The sequence below is a fragment of the Mangifera indica genome, chromosome 6 (assembly GCF_011075055.1).
Source record: "Mangifera indica cultivar Alphonso chromosome 6, CATAS_Mindica_2.1, whole genome shotgun sequence".
Lineage (NCBI taxonomy): Eukaryota > Viridiplantae > Streptophyta > Magnoliopsida > Sapindales > Anacardiaceae > Mangifera > Mangifera indica.
The window spans coordinates 7243358-7263545 of NC_058142.1; the positions used below are offsets into that span (position 1 = coordinate 7243358).

A 20188-nucleotide genomic window follows, 5' to 3' on the forward strand; every position below is an offset into this window, starting at 1 on the left:
TCCATCCCCTTAAAACACCCGTTCATGAGTTTTTTTATATTAACAAATTGTATTGTGAATTTGTCTAGATTTTTAGTACTCCCGAAAACTCTCAAACATGCTTTTCACATTCCCTAAGAGTTCCAATAGACTCCTTGAGCCCCTATAGCTTCTCACACTTTGTGTGGATCACCTCGGCACCATCCTACATTGGATTGGAGAAGGAATTTCATATGGGATCACTGTCAGAGACCAAGGAGCCTTCAAACATGAGTTACATTAACCATATGGTTGTTTTAAACGCAAGCATACCGTGTTCATAATTTGATCCTGATAAATTATCGATGAATATCACATTTAATTAATTTTAATCTTCACTTCCGCTGCCTACACGATGTTTTGAGTCCATAATGAACACCAACAGATTCTACTATTAGAAGCTTGCCACATACGTATATATTTATGAGTTTTGTAACAATCAATTTGTTACAAGAAAAACTATTTTATCATTAATTATAATTCAACAACCAAACCTGTGAGGCAGTATCAGGCTGATGAATAAGGGAAAAAAGTATGGAACAATCTGAATGACTCTAAAATGTACCAGAAGAAGTGAAATGGACGAGAATTAATTCCATTGAAAACATTCAAGTTCTGCATTAGGCCAAGAAAAAGGGAAAGCATGTTAGCCACTCTCATTAATTCTTCAAATTGCATGTTTCCCAGCTCAAGATACAGGTCCTCACTTCACAACAAAGGAGAAACCACATCATTAAATTTCAATCAGATATTTGTATGCAGTACTGTTAGATAAGAATAACACAATCTAGGAGCAAAGATAAGGATATTTACTATTAAATAATAATCAGATAACGCTTGCCCTTGTAAAAACAATGCAAGTGCATACTATGATTTTTCAACCTCAGGTGAGTGTATGCAATGTTTTCAGTATAATGTCTATAACAAGAGGAAATGTGGCACTCTGAGCAACAAGGAAAAATATTGATTCAGGCATCAAGCTCAAAAGAAGATTTACTGAAACTCTCAATTATATTTTTGAATTGCCGAAGACACATTTGACAATTTGACTATGATAAGATATGATGAATCTCTGGAGTGACTGCTAATTGCAATAGCAAACTTATAGGCCAAACATCACATCCATGATTTTAGATACCACTGACTTTGATGGGGAAGCAATGGCACCTCCTGACTGTCGAGCATTTGCACTTCCATTTTGGAGATAATAGGGCTCAGGAGAGGCTATTGATGCATTCAGCTCTGAGGTTCTGCTAGGTGGAGGTGGCAATGTCATAAACCCTTTAGTGTTAAGCCTTTCATTTAAAGCCTGGCGTTGCATGGGATCCAGTGGTTTGACACCAACAATTAACACTCCATTGATTTGTATCCCATTCTTGTTGAGAGCCTTCTGCACATCAGAACGCTTCTGCACCAGCCAAATGATGGAACAATCATTTACAGAGCAGAATTTAACAATAATTATTGCCACAAGACTTGTGATCAAGTGCCCCCAATACTTTGACTGAAAAATGGTGCATGAGCTTAATTGCAAAACCCAATTCTCATTGGATGAAACAAACAAGAATAACGATTGCGCAGCTGGACAACCAATTGCACAAATCCCAAAAAGGCATGTCACACAAAACTAAGCATTTTAATCATGTGTTGTTTTCCTTTAAAAAAATACAGGAAAGAAGAAAGAGAAAACATTTCCTTGATTCCAACATCAGATAAATCTGAAAGCACACTAAAATAAGATTCATTGCACCTATTAAGCCCAAAAGCACTAATGCAAGCCCAATCCATTCATAAAACGCTAAGAAATGAAAACCAAACTCCATCAATAACTGGAATAGCTCTCAAGGCCCAATTAACCCATTTTGCTAATCAGGCAAGAAAGCAATCTGGTTAAACTCTTTGGGCCAAGTGCAACTTACCGATATACTGGGTGTTTCCAGTATCCATGGAAATAGACAAATAAGAAAAAATCTTTAAATACTTGTAATATAAAAGGAGTTATTCCATATTTGACATACAATTCTCATTGTACGCAAGACTGAAAAGCAATAACACAGATGAGATAGCATCAAACGATTAACCTGTATTGAATCATGAAAATTGCTCAGAGATCATCAAGTTCAAGTTCATAGAAGAGAAAAAGAACCTTATACAGAATGTGCATCCAGTTAGCTTCTCTTGGACCAGGAACATGTTTCAAGATCACACCACTCTTTTCAAACTCCCGCAAAACCAAATTGGTATCTGCTGGGGAAAATCTGGTAAGAAAGGTGCAAACAAGAGTTCTAAGTACAAACATTTGATAAATATTCAAGGTAATAATTATAAAATAGCATTCAAGAGTCTAAGTCTTCCATAGACACTTAGCAGCGAGGAGAATATCAATCATAGATGCCCATATATGATTCTAAAAACTACTTGAAAGTTTCAGTTGTTAAAAGTGGATAATGCAAAACTATGTAGTTCACAATTCCTTAGGAGAGAAGACTTCATGACCTTATTACTGTAACCACAAGAGGGGTATCCAAAGCACCATAACTATAAGAAAACACTTTCAAGTCAACTTCCGAAAGTCATTCATGCAATCAAGTCAGATAAACCAGTCAAAATTACAACAAGGAAATGATACACAACAAAAAATTGAGTGGCATATCTTGTATGCCATAAGAGAGTCGAAAGATTAAACAGTGACATAGTGATAAGGCTAGATTTAAGTTGAGCCAAACCGAGCTCGAACTTGGGCCAACTCGAGTTTGGCTTGGCTTGAGGGGAGCCAAGTTGAAACCTAGGCTTGAGCTCATCAACCTTTAAACCAGTTCGAGCTCAACTCGCTTGAGGCTAAGATCGAGTTTGACTACAATACCGAATCAGTACTGTAGCCATGTAGAAAACGATCAAAACAATGTCGTTTTGATGCTTATTGATCAAAACAACATTGTTTTATCAATTTAAATTGAATCTTTCCAAGCTTGCAAACTCGGCGAGTTGAACACCTCTCAAGCTTGAGCTTGCTTGAATCGAGTTGATTTTGGGCTCATTCGAGCCAAACTCGATTTTGATCAAATAAGATTTGCTTGAATCCAGCTTGATGGATGTACGAATATTTAAACAAAAAAGTTCAGTTAAAAACACACCCATAAACAGTAACCCATTCTTCCTCGTTAAGGTTCCCAGCAGGCAAGCTATTCCTCTGCATCTCCGGCCTAACAACTTCCCTTGGTGGAGGAAGTGTGATCAAAGCACCAGGCTGTACCACACCCTCAACCGGAGAACCCCTGGCCTTCTCCTCTAGTTCACTACTACCAGACTTTGTTGGCAACCACCAACCCAACCCTGGTGAACCCTGCTGATTCTGTGCCCCACCTCCACCAGGAAAAGAAGTGCTACTCTCTGATTTCCCCTTAGCTGGAGATGAAGCAAAGTCCTGGCCAGAACTTTGAGCACCAGTTTTCAAGTCCGATTTTATTTCTGGAGATGCTGGGTAGTCATGAATCCCTGACTCTGGAGAGAAATCTGAGCGGTCATTCAAGGTGTAAATTGGAGGGGGTGGAAGATCTGAACCCCTCAAATTATCACGCCATAGTGCAGAAACTGCTGCAGCCTGATCTGGACTCGAAAATTTCCCCCTACGTGCAGATATTGGTGATGCTAAATCCTGGAAAAACAATGATTGCCGCTCACTTCCAGACTTGGGAGTTATATGCACTGTACTGCTCATTTCAAGAACCTTCCACCACACAACAAAACTCCTACAAATGAAAATTAAAAAATAAAACCACCATTAGCTTTAGCTAAACATACGCGAAACTAAACAATTTCACTCAACCCAATCTAAATATCGAAATTGTTATTTCTTATTTATCCTATTCAGAGTATCTTAAACAACAAAACGCAGCTCAAAATACATTAGCTTTTAGCTGAAATATTCAGAAACAAGCAAAAAAGCTCACATCACACATTAGAAACTATAACACTAAAACATCAAACCCCAGAAAACAAACGATTGCGGGTTTGTTTAGCTCTTCTAGATCTCTTTCTAAGCTAAACAAACCACAAAACCTTTTTCTTGCATTTTGCCAGAAAACAAACAGAAAGCTATTTTATTCAGTCAATCAATCACAGAACATAATTTAAAAAATGAATAATGCATACAGAGAGAGAAAGTATCTGCAATTACTGGGATGTCTTTAATTTCTTCTTTGTTTTTTCTTTTTAAGTCTGAAGAGCTGAAATTGAGTGCAGCTCTTTTACATAGAAAGTTTCCGAAACCCTAAACCTCACATCAAAGATTCGAAATTTGAATTTGGAGCTGGCTGTTAGTTGATGGTTCTGGGTTTTCAAAATGACTAAAATAGCCTTCATTCGAAAGTTTTTGCGAGGCATATTTGTCATTGTACCATTGACGAAAAGGTCAGAATATAAAAACTTATATTAGGCCAAATCCACGTTATAATGAAATATCAAATTTTCATTTTTTAATTTTTAAAATTTAAATACTTATCTGTATTCAAATTTTTGTTAAAAATTTTAGTTAAAATCAAAAATAAAATTGTTATTTACAAAATTTTTTTTAAAATTAACGTTTTATCACATTATCCTTTGTAAATTTAAAAATTTTATAATTTCTCTAGAAATCCAAAATTTAAAAATTAACGTTTTATCACATTATCCAATGTTTTTGGCCATAAGTCATTCTCCGTCCTGCCTTGTCTCTCTCTGGTCACTCTCCCTTCCTCTAGCCATCTTCAGCCAAGAGGAAGACAAAATCATATTCTTGAAAAACTGCTGTTAAAGTCTTTGAGCATCATTGTTGCAGGTATTCTTGTTTTCATCTTCAAATTTGCTCTCTGTGGATGTGCTTTGGTGTGTACGTAACAGGAGTGCTTTTCTAGAGGACGAAGATATTCAGGCAATGCATGATGCTGTATATACAAAATACATCATGTTCAAGCATGTGTTCACATTTGAATTTGTCAACTCTATCTACTTTAATGATATCTGAATAAGCCAGTCTCAAATGCTAGAAAGGCAAGAAAAAGTTTTCAGATTGTTGAACTTGATGTGCTTGTTGTCTCTGGACTTCTGCGGGAAATTTCAGGGGGCTATGCAGATAGTAGTCATGGCTGAAACTGTGGTATGAAAATGCCTAAAGTCATATGTTTGACTTCATTATTTTGAGCTTGAATTTTGTGATGGATAATTTTTTTAATTTCAGATATACCTTAACTTGGATGACTCTTCAGAAAATTACTGGCTTTGCTTCTATGCAGAATTCTTGTTTAAGATACAAGAATAGGAATCTAATTTGTTTTAAAAATTATAAGAACAGTCTTATTAGGATATGAGTTATCAGTCTTATTAGGAATAGTATCCAGAGTTAGAGAATGAAATACTATAGAAAGGCAAGGCAACAATTAGAGAGTGAGAGTTACTAATTAGAGGCTCTGAGAGAGCCAGTTTGTAAGACTTGCGAGAGTTTCTTGTCATTTTTCTTCTTGACAGTGAAATTCTGTAGCGGTAAAGTGGAAATAGCTCTCACGAGAGAATTAACTACTATAAATTTTGTGTTTTTGTGTGGTTATTTTTAGTCCTTTGTTCACTTCTTTTCACTTTCACGGGGGTTTAGGATTTGCTGGCATCTGATTAAATCCTTGCAACACTACCAAATTTTGTTTCTAGCATTTTAGCCCTGCAAACTAATTTCCCTATGGTAGGATGGTAGGATTGCCTTGGAACTGTCAGAGCTGCAAACAGAGCCCATAACTGTTTACCTTTGAAGAAAAAATTTCAGATATTTAAAGATTTTAATGATGCTGAACATCTAATTGCAGGAAATAGATGCAGCAACATGTAAAGATTTTAATCATCATGAATGGCATATAGGTGTTGTAAGTACTACTAAATTTGGTCAGCCTGTAATGGTTTTGTGTTCTTTATATTAGCTCTCAAAGTGTTATTGCATGCTTTAATGTTTGATGTAGCCTACTTCTTATGGTGATGAAAGCTCAAACAATTCAGTAATTGTAGTAATTCAATATCCAGATGCTCAATCTGATTTATCTAGTTACTTGGATTAGATTTTTCTGAAGGCCGAAGAGAGAGTAAAAGATTTATTATTTCATATAATCAGCAAAATTTTCATCACAATGAAATAAATATATATATTTGAGTGATAGCAAATGTGTAAATATATTGCCTCTAACAAAAGATATATATATATATATATGTATGTATGTATGTATGTATGTATGTATATTTTTACAACTTTCTAAGTACCAATTAATGATAATCCACAAACTATAACAAAAAAAAAATCCAAACACAAGTTTATAAACTTAAAGGATAATACTAAACATAACAATCTTAAGTAATACCAGAGAGAGAGATAGATGAAAGTTAAAACCACATATATATATATATATTTAGAAATGATATACCAATATGTTCAGCTCATACCATATAATATATATTTAATATTTTACACCTAATTTCCAATCAAACACACCATATATTACATCCAAATTATTGACAAAGAAAGTTGTCCAAGCACGCTAAAAACAAACAACTTTATGAAGAAAATCAAACCACAACTCATACGAATTAAGAGTATCTCATCTTTACATGTTATGTAAGTGAATTCCAACTTCCTTTTTACATGACTATCTCCTCTGTTCCTTTCAGCATAACACTGCAACCACCATCATGCTCAATATTTCTGCACATCTCCTACAATTAAAATTTGTCAAAGACAAGTAAAAGATCCGAAATTTCTGCTCATTCCACACTACTAAAATTACTTTTAAATATTAGAGGATGCCGAGAAGTTACCTTTGTGGATTGATGGTTAGTAATTGCAGCCATTTCAGAACTCAACGGAGTGGGAGTGGGACTCCTTGCAGATATGAATCAGCGAATTGGATGTTGGGAATGTGGGAGATCTTTTGCCAGTCCTCTCCTGTTCCCTTTCTGTAACGTTCTTCCAAAAGATCACTTTCATAAATCTCCAAATTTTGTAGATTTTTCGCCCCCTGGAGAAGGCCATCAGGCAGTGCACGTAATTCTCCACAGTTACCGATTGACAACGAAGCAAGGCATGGCAAGATTGTATTCCCGTAATCCCACTCTTCCCATTCTTTATTATTCAAGAATTCAAGAACTTTCAACTTGGGAAAGAGAATAACTGATGTAGATGATGAAAATGCACCATCGCTTTCGATTCCCGTAACTAGTTTTTTCACACTCATTTGGTCTATACGTAGTGATTCAAGTGATGGCAAATTTCCCAAGGAAGACAAATGCATACAATTTCTGCAATTGCGAAGACTCAATTCCCTCAGTCCGGTTAATGACATGATCCAACCAGAATAAAAAGTGCTGCCTCTGTAATAATTTATATATAATTTCTCCAAATTTGGATGCGGTTGCAAAGCCTCAAGAAGTAACTCATCATCATCTTTTTTCCTCTCTCCTTCTCCATCTTTATCGAAATGTAGCTTTAAATAGAAGAGGTTTTTCTTATTGCTGAGAATTTGCATTCTCTTAACCTCACTCACATTGATCACATTTCCTAGCCCTCTAATTTCAAGCGTTCCTCTTAAATGTTTCAAATCTTTCAAGCATGCAAGAGTACTACATGCTTTACTACCATCACTGCTGCTAACGAATTCACTCAATGTTCGGAGACAAGTTAATTTCTCAATTCCCTTGGGCATGTAACTTAATGGTCCTGTTACAAGATTAATCAAATGCCTCAAGTTTATCAACTTCCCCATCTCTTGAGGCAGTTCTTTAAGCTGTCTACACCAAGAAATATCTAAAGTTTGCAGATTGTATAACTCACATAAAGTTTCTGGAAGTTTTTCCACTTTTTGATGAGACAAATTCAGATATTTCAAATGTATCAATTTTTTTACCTCTTTTGGAATCGCTGTAATCAAACTCGATGCTCCAAATCTTCCACATATGTCTAATGCCCTTAAACATGTTAATTCACCAAAGAGATTTAGTAGAACATCATTAGACAATTGGTCATAAGCTTCATAACCAATTAAAAGACTCCGCAAACTTTTGATGCTACAAATCGAGATAGGAAATGTAACCCCGACGGGAAGTGTTAACATTGAATGTCGGGCTTTCTCATTGGAAGTGTTTATGACTAGGTCTTCACTACCCCTTTTGATTCCCACTGTAAAATATTCATTCTTAGTGAGAAATTGAGCAAAGTCATGAACTATATCATGCATCTTGCAGCTTATGATATTCTCATCACTGTCTTTTTTAATCTCTTGAAAGAATGATCGAGATGCTAAATGATCGAAATACTCTTGGCCTATTACTTCCATCTCTATATCATTGTCAAACCCAAGATAACCTTGAGCCATCCATAATTTGATCAAGTGATCTTTCTTTATCTTATGATCTTTTGGAAAGATAGCACAATATGAAAAACATTGTCTTATCCCAGATGGCAAATCATTATAACTCAACATCAAAGGTGATAAAAGACCTTTCTCAATCTCTTCCAATTTCCAAATTTCACTATCTAAAATTCGTTGCCATTCATCTCTAGTTTTCTTAAATCGCAGGAGACTACCAATAGTTTTTGCAGCAAGCGGCAAACCCTTGCACTTTGCAACAATTTCCCTTCCAATTTTCTCTAATTTTTCACACTCCTTGGGAGGCCTATCAAAAAATGCCAATCGTCTAAACACCGACCAACATTCCTCCTCAGATAATTCCTTCATAATAATAGGATTAACCGACTCCATAGTAGATGCAACTGTTTTTTTCCTTGTCGTAATCAAAACTTTACTACCATGGGAGCCATTCTTTAGACAATGATAAAATTTTTTCCATTTATCGTATTCTTCTAACCACACATCATCTAAAACGAGAAGAAATTTCTTGCCAGAAATATACTCATGAATGTGTTGCAAAAGAGACTCCAATTCAACTAAATTATTGGTACAACATTTCAATCCTTCAATGATTGCTTTGGCAACCCTAAACTCATCGAAAGGATCCGATACACACACCCAAACTCTTGTGTCAAAATGACTTTTGACCTCGTCATTATTGTAAGCTAGTTGAGCAAGAGTTGTTTTCCCAATTCCTCCCATCCCTACAAGTGAGATGACAGGAAGGTCTTTTTGTTCTTTATTTCTCTCATCTAACAACTTACTCACTAAAAAATCCTTCTCAGATTTTCGACCATATATTTCAGCCACATCGACAAAAGACGTAGTTTGAACTCGTCCGGGTCCTTCGATTCTCTCCAGTTTCTCCAAATTGAATGTGTCTTTTTCTTTGTTAATAATTTCTAGATTTCCATTTAATTCTTTAATCTTTTGTGCTATATCACGGCGTAAAACAACTTGTTTGATACCAAAGCAAGAACAGGGGAAGAAGGAAGGTACCTTGTGCTTAGGATTAGGAGCATCTTCAAGATCTCCTTCAACCTGCAACCTCATGATTTCAGTATTCCACTCATCCAACACATCTTCCATGTCGTAGGATGTGTCTTTGAGCTGATCTAACCATTGTCTCACAGCTTCGTCCTTCACTTGCTTCTCCTCTGCATCAAGTAGCACAGCTTGAATGGCTTTAAGATTTCTCCGGAGTTTTTTCACTTCATTTTCGACATTACCAACAAGCCTCACCTCTTCCTTTATCTTTTTAGCAGTGATTTGAAGCAGCTGCTCCAAGGCAAGATTAACAATTGCATCAACCATACTAAGAGATGGTAAACAATATTGAATAATTTCCACAAGAGGAAAAACTGGAATACTAGTTTTATGAAAACGGAGCTCTGTGTTAGGTAATAATCCACAATCCACGGTCCACGTGCCAACTGCTCTTCAAAATGTAAACAAAAAATAATAATTTTTTTTTTTTTTTATTTGTCAGCTGAAAGTCATGTTCCCTTTCTCATTCAACTTGATAGACAAAACCCCTATATATAATAATTGTATTGTCGTCTGAAAGTTTCAATTAGAATAGCTTTACTAATACTTTATTTTAATGACATCAAAATGATAATTCAAAGCTCGGTGATTACCTCTTGATATTTCTGGTGGTGGATTTGAGCTAGCTCGGTTTAAATTAACTGATTTCGAGTTAGAGTTTCAATTCTATAGTTTGATTTTAAATTAATTCATTTATTTATTTGATAATACTATTTATTCTATCAATGATATTGTATACTCCTAATTAAATTCAACAGTCCTCTAATTATATTGTATCAATTCAAAATGATTGAACTAAATATTATAAATAAAATTGAATCTCAAACTACCCTTAGATTGGATCGAATCTATCCAAAGATATTTCAGGTATATAATCAATTAATTTCCTGGGGGTCATATATTATATTATAATGTGATGATGACCAAGTAAAATGTAGTCCCCACCACTAGGAAGCAGATGTATCCAATGGAACCAATCAAATTAACACTATCAAAGAAAATCGGTTCAACACTATCAAAGAAAATCGGTTCAACAATGACACCGACTCTAACAAGATGCTTGAGAGTTTATGTAAATCTTCGTTGTCCGTGTGGAATAATTTGCCATTATTTATTAGTCCTGACAAGGCATAATTTGTCTGTTTGCAACACCACACCTTTCTTCATAATTAAAATCGAAAGGACATTGAGATGCGTCTTCGCAGGCCCATACAGTATGTCGACAAGCAGATCAACAGCGATATTTTTCTTAACGGACAGTTCATGCCAAGAAGATTCCCAAATCCAGAAAGAGCCACAAATATACATTTATAAAAGAAGCAGAAAAAAAAAAAAAAAAGATTTTCAACCACCAACTAACTTTCAAATTTGATTACGTTGAAAATAAAATAATTATAAATAAGGTGGTTATGTTATGCCACCACCATATATTCTGTAACAACTGATAATAAATTGTTTTTTATTATTAAATAGTAAATCTCAAAATGTAAAGCTAAACCAATAGGGTTAATTATTTTTACAATAAAACTATATGTATCTAATTTAAATACACAAATATGTATATGTTTATATGTGTCATCATGTGATTGGGTGAATTTGAATTAAAAATAAAATAATACTCAATTATGTGATAATACATAATACATATAAGTGTATACAAATTTGTGTATCCAAAGTGGGTACACATAGTATTGCTCTTATTTTTGTTACTATAATTTCATTTGAAGCAGAAGGTTCTTATAATTTTGATGAAAAATATATTTTCAAGATTCAATTAACAATTTTGATAGATTAAGGATCTAATTTTACATTCTTGTGCCTTTAATGTTTGGTCAAAAAATAGTTAAATCAATGTTTCAAGAAATTATATCTAGAATAAATCAAACATTAATTAGGGCTTTGTCACCATGAATTATAAGTCATACCCATTAAGAACAAAATGTCTAATACAATTACTAAAGTTAAATAAATCTGGCACATTATTAGAAGTTAAATTTCTATATTATCTTAATTATTTTATTTTTCAAAATTATTATATCCTCTCACGGTAACAAATTTGTCATATCATCACTTTAAATATAAAATTTGTAAAAACACCGTCTTCTTTCCTACCACTAGTATTGTCACCATCCACTTTACCCCAACAAACAAACCCACTCTCCCAGTCCTGCAAGCCTACCATTTCTTCTTACCCATCATTTCTCACTTTTTTATCGCATGCCTAGTCTCCTTGTACCACCATTACTATTGCCACCGGGTCATTGTAACTCTTATAGGCCTTAGATCTTGGTTCTCACTAAAACACTAATTTTTTTCGTTGCATTCTCACAAAAAAACTCGAACGCTTGGTGGGAAGCATTGGTTGTTGGCCAAAACAGAGAAGATGGTCAGAGAAGAGAAAAAATCCTCAAGGTGAAATGCTAACTTTTCAAACTTTGGGTAGAGAGAAATTATTAGTTTTTTAAATTAAGAAAGAAAAATGAGGTAACATTTTAATTTTTTGTTAAATGATGGTTTTATCTTTAATCCTAATAGAGAATTTTAACAGAGGGATAGATATTTCAATTTTTGAAATCTTGGGTGGAGTTTGGAAATACACCAAACCTTGGGTGGGAATAAGTCTCTTGGCCAAATCTTGAGCCTCGGTTGAGGCCCTCCTTACTTTTGGCATATCTGGCTTAATATATGTTCTCCAAATGCAAACCAACACAGACTGAAATATAATTGCTGTTATTTTGTTTAACATATGCTATGCAAAGAGCTTTTTTTCCACAGCTTCATATTCTTTGAAATGCATCTTCTGTTTTTGGTTGGTTTACAGGATAAGTTTAATGCTTGAAATGTAATTCTTTCCCGTTGTCAGGTACTGTTATTACTCCCTTAGGACACGTTGTGCTGCAGCTGCATCGTTTCGGTGTTCCAGATGCAGCGAGCCAGTAATTGCAATGCAGCGGTATGGCGTTGTTGATCATAAAGTTCCAAGCCAATGATACTTGTATAGGAAGTAGAGAAAAGAAAAAGTCATATCAACTTAGACTACTTTAAAAAAAAGAGCCTGTTTATGGCAAACAAGTTTATTAGAGAAATTACAAGCTCAGTTCAAAACATTTTCCCCCCACAGGTTGGGGATTGAGGGGAGGGGGACTTCTCAGTTGTCTAGCAATCTAACACTTGTCTCTTAATTTTAAGAAGTTTACTACAAAGGATGTAAATCCCATTTTTTTCTAGAACTAGTGTTTCATATTGAATAAGACTAGATTCAAGTCAAACTGAGCCCAAAAATGGTGAAACTCATTTCCAGATGAGTTCAACTCATTTCCAGATGAGTTCAACTTGTTTTCAGCTTGGGCTAGCCTAGCATAAAGAAATATCAGTTTGTGTTTAGCTCACTCTATGATTTAAGTCATATCAACTTTGAGTACTTTATAAAAATAAAGCCTGTTTATGGCAAACAAGTTTATTAGAGAAATTACAACCTCAGTTCGAAATATTTGTCCACCCCCCCCCCCCCCCCCCCCATTGGGTGGGGATTGAGGGGAGGGGGCCCTCTCACCTGTCTAGCAATCTAAGACTTGTCTCTTAATTTTAAGAAGTTTACTTATAAGGGATGTAAATCCCATTTTTTTCTAGAACTTGTGTTTAGTTTTGAAAAAGGCTAGATTCGAGCCCAAATAGGATGAAACTCGTTTTCAGGTGAGCTCAACTTGTTTTCAGCTTGTGCCTACCAAGCATGGAGAAACATCAGTTCATGTTTAGCTCACTTTGTGAGTTAAGAGTTCATGATCGGATAGCACCTAGTTTTAGTTCGTGTGGACAAGTCAGACTTGGCTTTGGTTTGCACAAGATGTTTGGCGAGGCTCTCCTAAACGACATCATTCCTTTCAATTTTTTTCTAATTATGTGAAAGTTGAGCACGACCTCTATTTGCGTTCGAGTTTGAGTTCGTTTTTCCTACAATTCCCCAGCTCATACGGGTTCGTATTCGTTTATCTTATATTCATATTCAGGCTTGCTCAAGCAAAACTCTTTTCAATTTCGAATAAACTCGTTTCAAATTCAGCCTTAGTTTTGAACATTGCAACAAAAATTGAATGAATTCTTTAACGAAATGGCTGTCAAATGAGACACAAGCAACACTTTTGTGACTAATATTTATAATTTTGTGGAAATGGCCAAAAAAATCTTTAATAGAATGGATATTGATATACCTTTATAATTTTTTTCCATCATGTATTGTTTAAATTAACCTAATTATAATAATTCAAACTTAGTTGGAGCTCGGCTAAAAAGAAATTTAAAAATCATGATATTTGCTAATAATAAAAAAATGTTACACAAATGATTAACAAACAAAAAATTTGCCCCTTGAAAAGAATACAAGTTCTTATTTCCCACGGCATAATCACACAAAGGGAAAATTTATTCTTTTTATTCGAACAATAAAATTATGTATACATATTTTGGGTATACGAATGTATACATACATAAATGTGTCATGATATGATTAAGTGATTTTAAATTAATGATACACCCAATCATATAATTTTATATATATATATATTTATGTATTAAAAATAAGTATATATAGTATTGCGCTTTGTCGAAATATAAACTAATAAATATAGCAAATTAAAAAGAGGGGCAAGGGGTAATTTCAAAAAATTCATTGTCAAAATTTAAAGCAGTTACAAAATGGAAAGATAAAACAATAAACTGATAATTTCACCACCTTCTACAAATCAAAATTAAAAAATAAACCCACCACTAGCTTTAGCTAAACATACGCGAAACTAAATAATTTCACTCAACCCAATCTAGATATCGAAATTGTTATTTCTTATTTATCCTATTCAGAGTATCTTAAACAACAAAACGCAGCTCAAAATACATTAGCTCTTAGCTGAAATATTCAGAAACAAACAAAAAAGCTTACATCACACATTAGAAACTATAACACTAAAACATCAAACCCCAGAAAACAAACGATTGCATTTTGCTCTTCTAGATCTCTTTCTAAGCTAAACAAACCACAAAACCTTTTTCTTGCATTTTGCCAGAAAACAAACAGAAAGCTATTTTATTCAATCAATCAATCACAGAACATAATTTAAAAATTGAATAATGCGTACAGAGAGAGAAAGTATCTGCAAATACTGGGCTGTCTTTAATTTCTTCTTCTTTTTTCATTTTAGGTCTGAAGAGCTGAGATTGAGTGCAGCTCTTTTACATAGAAAGTTCCGAAACCCTGAACCTCACATCAAAGACTCGAAATTTGAATTTGGAGCCGGCTGTTAGCTGATGGTTCTGGGTTTTCAAAATGACTAAAATAGCCTTCCTTTGAAAGTTTTTGCAAGGCATATTGGTCATTGTACCATTGACGAAAAGGTTAGAATACAAAAATTTATATTAGGCTAAACCCAAGTTACTGTAATATCTTCAATTTTCATCTTCTAATTTTTAAAATTTAAATATTTATCTATAATTAAATTTTTAATAAAAATTTTACTAAAAATTTTAATTAAAATTAAAGGCAAAACTATTATTTATTAAAAAAAATTTTAAAATTAACATTTTATCACGTTTTCCTCCGTAAATCTAGAAATCTTACAATTTCCTTTTCAACCCAAAATTTGAAAATTGACAAATACCTTAAAAGGTTTATTTCTTTTCTCTTCAGCATTGATTCAATGTTTTTGGCCATCAGCTGTCCTCCCTCCCGCCTTATCTCTCTCTCCGGTCACTCTCCCTTCCCTCTCTGGCTATCTTCAGCCGAGAGGAAGACAAAATCATATTCTTGAAAAACTGCTGTTAAAGTCTTAGAGCATCATTGTTGCAGGTATTCTTATTTTCATCTTTCAAATTTGCTCTCTGTGGATGTGTTTTGGTGTGTATGTAACAGGAGTGCTTTTATAGAGGACGAAGATATTCAGGCAATGCATGATGCCGTATATACAAAATACATCATGTTCAAGTGTGTGTCACATTTTAATTTGTTAACTCTATCTACTTTAATGATATCTGAATAAGCCAGTCTCAAATGCTAGAAAGGCAAGAAAAAGTTTTGAGATTGTTGAAGTTGATGTGCTTGTTGTCTTATTTGTGCGGGAAATTTCAGGGGGCTATGCAGATAGTAGTCATGGCTGAAACTGTGGTATGAAAATGCCTCAAGTTTCACCTTAATTTAAAGTCATATGTTTGACTTCATTACATTGAGCTTGAATTTTGAGATGGATAATTTTTTTAATTTCAGATATACCTTAACTTGGATGACTCTTCAGAAAATTACTGGCTTTGCTTCTATGCAGAATTCTTGTTTAAGATACAAGAATAGCAATCTAATTTGTTTTAAAAATTATAAGAACAGTCTTATTAGGATATGAGTTATCAGTCTTATTAGGAATGGTACCCAGAGTTAGGGAATGAAATACAATAGAAAGGCAAGGCCACAATTAGAGAGTGAGAGTTACTAATTAGAGGCTCTGAGAGAGCTAATTTGTGAGACTTGCGGGGGTTTCTTGTCATTTTTCTTCTTGACAGTGAAATTCTGCAGCGGTTAAGTGGAAATAGCTCTCACGAGAGAATTAACTACTATAAATTTTATGTTTTTGTGTGGTTATTTTTAGTCCTTTGTTCACTTCTTTTCACTTTCATGGGGGTTTAGTATTTGCTGGCATCTGATTAAATCCTTGCAACACTACCAAATTTTGTTTCTAGCATTTTAGCCCTGCAAACTAATTTCCCTATGGTAGGATTGCCTTGGAACTGTCAGAGCTGCAAACAGAGCCCATAACTGTTTACCTTTGAAGAAAAAATTTCAGATATTTAAAGATTTTAATGATGCTGAACATCTAATTGCAGGAAATAGATGCAGCAACATGTAAAGATTTTAATCATCATGAATGGCATATAGGTGTTGTAAGTACTACTAAATTTGGTCAGCCTGTAATGGTTTTGTGTTCTTTATATTAGCTGTCAAAGTGTTATTGCATGCTTTAATGTTTGATGTAGCCGACTTCTTATGGTGAGTAATTGTAGTAATTCAACATCCAGATGCTCAATCTGATTAATCCAGTTATTTGGATTAGATTTTTCTGAAGGCCGAAGAGAGAGTAAAAGATTTATTATTTCATGTAATCAGCAAAATTTTCATCACAATGAAATAAATATATATATTTGAGTGATAGCAAATGTGTAAATATATTGCCTCTAACAAAAGATATATATATATATATATGTATGTATGTATGTATGTATATGTTTACAACTTTCTAAGTACCAATTAATGATAATCCACAAACTATAACAAAAAAAAAATCCAAACACAAGTTTATAAACTTAGAGGATAATACTAAACATAACAATCTTAAGTAATACCAGAGAGAGAGATAGATGAAAGTTAAAACCACATACATATATATATATATATATATATATATATATATATATATATATATATATATATATATATTTAGAAATGATATACCAATATGTTCAGCTCATACCATATAACATATATTTAATATTTTACACCTAATTTCCAATCTAACACACCATATATTACATCCAAATTATTGACAAAGAAAGTTGTCCAAGCACGCTAAAAACAAACAACTTTATGAACAAAATCAAACCACAACTCATACAAATTAAGAGTAACACAAGTGAATTCCAACTTCCTTTTTACATAACTATCTCCTCTGTTCCTTTCAGCATAACACTGTAACCACCATCATACTCAATATTTCTGCACATCTTCTACAATTAAAATTTGTCAAAAACAGGTAAAAGATCCGAAATTTCTACTCATTCCACACTATTAACATTACATTTAAATATTAGAGGATGCGGAGAAGTTACCTTTGTGGATTGATGGTTGGTAATTGCAGCCATTTGAGAACTCAACGGAGTGGGAGTGGGCCTCCTTGCAGATATGAAAAACTGATTCTGATGTTGGGAATGTGGGAGATCTTTTGCCAGTCCTCTTCTGTTCCCTTTCTGTAACGTTCTTCCAAAAGATCACTATAATAAATCTCTAGATGTTGCAGTTTTTTCGCCCCCTGGAGAAGGCCATCCGGCAGTGCACGTAATTTTGGACAAACAAAGATTGACAAAGAAGCAAGGCATGGCAAGATTGTATTCCCGTAATCCCACTCTTCCCATTCAAAATTACTCTGGAAGCAAAGATCTTTCAACTTGGGAAAGAGAGTAACTGATGTAGATGATGAAAATGCACCATCGCTTTCGATTCCCGTAACTAGTTTTTTCACACTCATTCCAACTATCGTTAGTGATTCAAGTGATGGCAATTTTCCCAAAGGAGACAAATGCATACAATTTGGGCAGTAGATAAGACTCAATTTCCTCAGCCCGGTTAATGACAAGATCCAATCAGAGCAGAAAGTGCTGCCTCTGTAAGCTGCTATATCTAGCTTCTCCAAATTTGGCTGGGGTTGCAAAGCCTCAAGAAGTAACTCATCATCATCATTTTTCCTCTCTCCTTCTCCATCTTTACCGAACATTAGCTTTAAACTAAAGAGGCTTTTCTTATTGCTGAGAATTTGCATTCTCTTAACCTCACTCACATTGGTCACATTTCCTAGCCCTCTAATTTCAAGCTCTCCTCCTAAATGTTTCAAATCTTTCAAGCATGCAAGAGTACTACATGCTTTACTGCCATCATTGCTGCTGCTTTTTATGAAGAATTCACTCAATGTTCGGAGACAAGTTAATTTCTCAATTCCCTTGGGCAAGTTTATCAACTTCCCCATCCCTTGAGGCAGTTCTTTAAGCTGCGTACACCAAGAAATATCTAAAGTTTGGAGATTGTATAACTCACATAAAGTTTCCGGAAGTTCTTCCACATACTGACCAGACAAATTCAGATATTTCAAATGTATCAGTTTTTTTACTTCTTTCGGAATCGTTGTAATCTAGTTCCCTCCTATGAAATTTACAGTAATGTCTAATGCTCTTAAACTTGTCAATTCACCAAAGAGATTTGGTAGAACATCATCAGGCAGCAAATCTTTACAATCAATTAAAAGACTCCGCAAACTTTTGATGCTAGAAATGGAGATGGGAAATGTAGCCCCGACGTGAAGCGTTAACATAGAATGTCGGGCTTTCTCATTGGAAGTGTTTATGACTAGATCTTCACCGTCCCTTTTGATTCCCACAGTAAAACATTCGTTCTTAGTGAGAAATTGAGCAAAGTCATGAACTATATCATGCATCTTGCAGTATATGATATTCTCATCGTCGTCTTTTTGAAACTCTTGGAAGAATGATCGAGATGCTAAATGATCAAAATACTCTTGGCCTATTATTTCCATCTCTGTATCATTGTCAAACCCAAGATAACCTTGAGCCATCCATAATTTTATATTATGATCTTTTGAAAAGATAGCACAATATGAAAAACATTGTCTTATCCCAGATGGCAAATCATTATAACTCAACATCAAAGGTGATAAAAGACCTTTCTCAATCTGTTCCAATTTCCAAATTTCACTATCTAAAATTCGTTGTCATTCATCTCTAGTTCTCTTTAATTGTAAGAGACTGCCAATAGTTTTTGCAGCAAGCGGCAAGCCTTTGCACTTTGCAACAATTTTTCTTCCAATTTCCTCTAATTTTTCACACTCCTTAGGAGGCCTACCAAAAAATGCGAATTGTTTAAATAACAGCCAGCATTCCCCCTCAGATAATTCCTTCAAAATGACAAGATTAACTGAGCCCATAATAGATGCAACTGTATCCTTCCTTGTTGTAATCAAAACCTTACTACCATGAGAACCATTCGTTAGACAATTATAAAATGGTTCCCATTTGTTGTAATCTTCTAACCACACATCATCTAAAACGAGAAGAAATTTCTTACCCTTAATATATTCATGAATACATCGCAAAAGAGATTGTAATTCAATTAAATTATCGGTAGGACATTTCAATTCTTCGATGATTGCTTTGGCAACCTTAAACTCATCGAAAGGATCTGATACACATACTCATATTCTTGTGTCAAAATTACTTATGACCTTATCATTATTGTAAACTAGTTGAGCGAGAGTTGTTTTTCCAATTCCTCCCATCCCAACAAGTGAGATGACATGAAGGCTTTTTTGTTCTTCATTTCTCTCATCTAACAACTTACTCACTAAAAAATTCTTCTCATCTTCTCGACCATATGTTTTAGTCATATCAACAAAGGATGTACTTGGAACTCGCTTGGGCATTTCAATACTCTTCATTTTTTTGAATTTGAATTTATCTTTCTCTTCAACAATACTATCTAGATTTCCATTTAATTCTTTTATCTTTTTTGCTATATCACGGCGTAAAACAACTTGTTTGATACCAAAGCATGGACAGAAAAAGAAGGAACGTACCTTCTGCTTAGGAGCAGGAGCATCTTCAAGATCTCCTTCAACCTGCAACTTCTTGATTTCAGTATTCCACTCATCCAGCACATCTTCCATGTCGTAGGATGTGTCTTTGAGCTGATCTAACCAACGTCTCACAGCTTTGTCGTCCTTCACTTGCCTCTCCTCTGCATCAAGTAGCACAGCTTGAATGGCTTCAAGATTGCTCTGAAGTTTTTTCACTTCCTTTTTGACATTACCTACTAGCCTCACCTCTTCCACTATCTTTTGAGCAGTGATTTTAACCAGCTGCTCCAAGGCAAGATTAATAATTGCATCAGCCAT

The 20188-nt window shown here is 34.4% G+C and overlaps 4 protein-coding genes across 5 annotated transcripts; all 4 read right to left on the bottom strand.

Moving 5' to 3' along the window:
- Positions 1-806: 806 nt before the first annotated feature.
- LOC123218425 (nuclear pore complex protein NUP35-like) lies at positions 807-4335 on the bottom strand. Of its 2 annotated transcripts, none has more exons than XM_044639888.1 (4): positions 4196-4335; positions 3153-3767; positions 2165-2276; positions 807-1426 (listed from the first exon to the last, which is right to left on the bottom strand). In XM_044639888.1, exons 2-4 carry the CDS (start codon positions 3734-3736, stop codon positions 1121-1123), a joined length of 1002 nt encoding a protein of 333 aa, XP_044495823.1. In that variant the 5' UTR covers positions 3737-3767; positions 4196-4335; the 3' UTR covers positions 807-1120. The 2 variants fall into 2 exon arrangements, with proteins under 2 accessions (XP_044495823.1, XP_044495822.1); XM_044639887.1 differs by having other exon boundaries at positions 4171-4325.
- Positions 4336-6452: 2117 nt separating this feature from the next.
- LOC123218420 (putative disease resistance protein RGA3) lies at positions 6453-9849 on the bottom strand. The gene is made up of 2 exons (XM_044639875.1): positions 6847-9849; positions 6453-6741 (listed from the first exon to the last, which is right to left on the bottom strand). Exon 1 carries the CDS (start codon positions 9747-9749, stop codon positions 6888-6890), a length of 2862 nt encoding a protein of 953 aa, XP_044495810.1. The 5' UTR covers positions 9750-9849; the 3' UTR covers positions 6453-6741; positions 6847-6887.
- A 7531-nt stretch (positions 9850-17380) lies between these two features.
- Positions 17381-18853, bottom strand: LOC123218987 (putative disease resistance protein RGA3). Its single transcript, XM_044640645.1, has 2 exons — positions 18437-18853; positions 17381-18346 (listed from the first exon to the last, which is right to left on the bottom strand). Exons 1-2 carry the CDS (start codon positions 18851-18853, stop codon positions 17381-17383), a joined length of 1383 nt encoding a protein of 460 aa, XP_044496580.1.
- Positions 18854-19009: 156 nt separating this feature from the next.
- LOC123218988 (putative disease resistance protein RGA3) lies at positions 19010-20188 on the bottom strand. Its single transcript, XM_044640646.1, has 2 exons — positions 19636-20188; positions 19010-19476 (listed from the first exon to the last, which is right to left on the bottom strand). Exons 1-2 carry the CDS (start codon positions 20186-20188, stop codon positions 19010-19012), a joined length of 1020 nt encoding a protein of 339 aa, XP_044496581.1.

What these genes read in the sequence shown, in the direction of transcription:
- LOC123218988 (XM_044640646.1), bottom strand. Translation starts at nt 20,188, where the DNA reads ATGGCTGATGCAATTATTAATCTTGCCTTGGAGCAGCTGGTTAAAATC. An exon ending in TGAGAAGAATTTTTTAGTGA is followed by an intron (nt 19,477 to 19,635) that starts GTAAGTTGTTAG and finishes TATGTGTATCAG; the next exon opens with ATCCTTTCGATGAGTTTAAG.
- LOC123218420 (XM_044639875.1), bottom strand. Translation starts at nt 9,749, where the DNA reads ATGGTTGATGCAATTGTTAATCTTGCCTTGGAGCAGCTGCTTCAAATC.
- LOC123218425 (XM_044639888.1), bottom strand. Translation starts at nt 3,736, where the DNA reads ATGAGCAGTACAGTGCATATAACTCCCAAGTCTGGAAGTGAGCGGCAA. An exon ending in GAATGGGTTACTGTTTATGG is followed by an intron (nt 2,277 to 3,152) that starts GTGTGTTTTTAA and finishes CTTTCTTACCAG; the next exon opens with ATTTTCCCCAGCAGATACCA. An exon ending in GGATGCACATTCTGTATAAG is followed by an intron (nt 1,427 to 2,164) that starts GTTCTTTTTCTC and finishes TGGCTGGTGCAG; the next exon opens with AAGCGTTCTGATGTGCAGAA.
- LOC123218987 (XM_044640645.1), bottom strand. Translation starts at nt 18,853, where the DNA reads ATGGCTCAAGGTTATCTTGGGTTTGACAATGATACAGAGATGGAAATA. An exon ending in TAAGAGCATTAGACATTACT is followed by an intron (nt 18,347 to 18,436) that starts GTAAATTTCATA and finishes TTGTCTGGTCAG; the next exon opens with TATGTGGAAGAACTTCCGGA.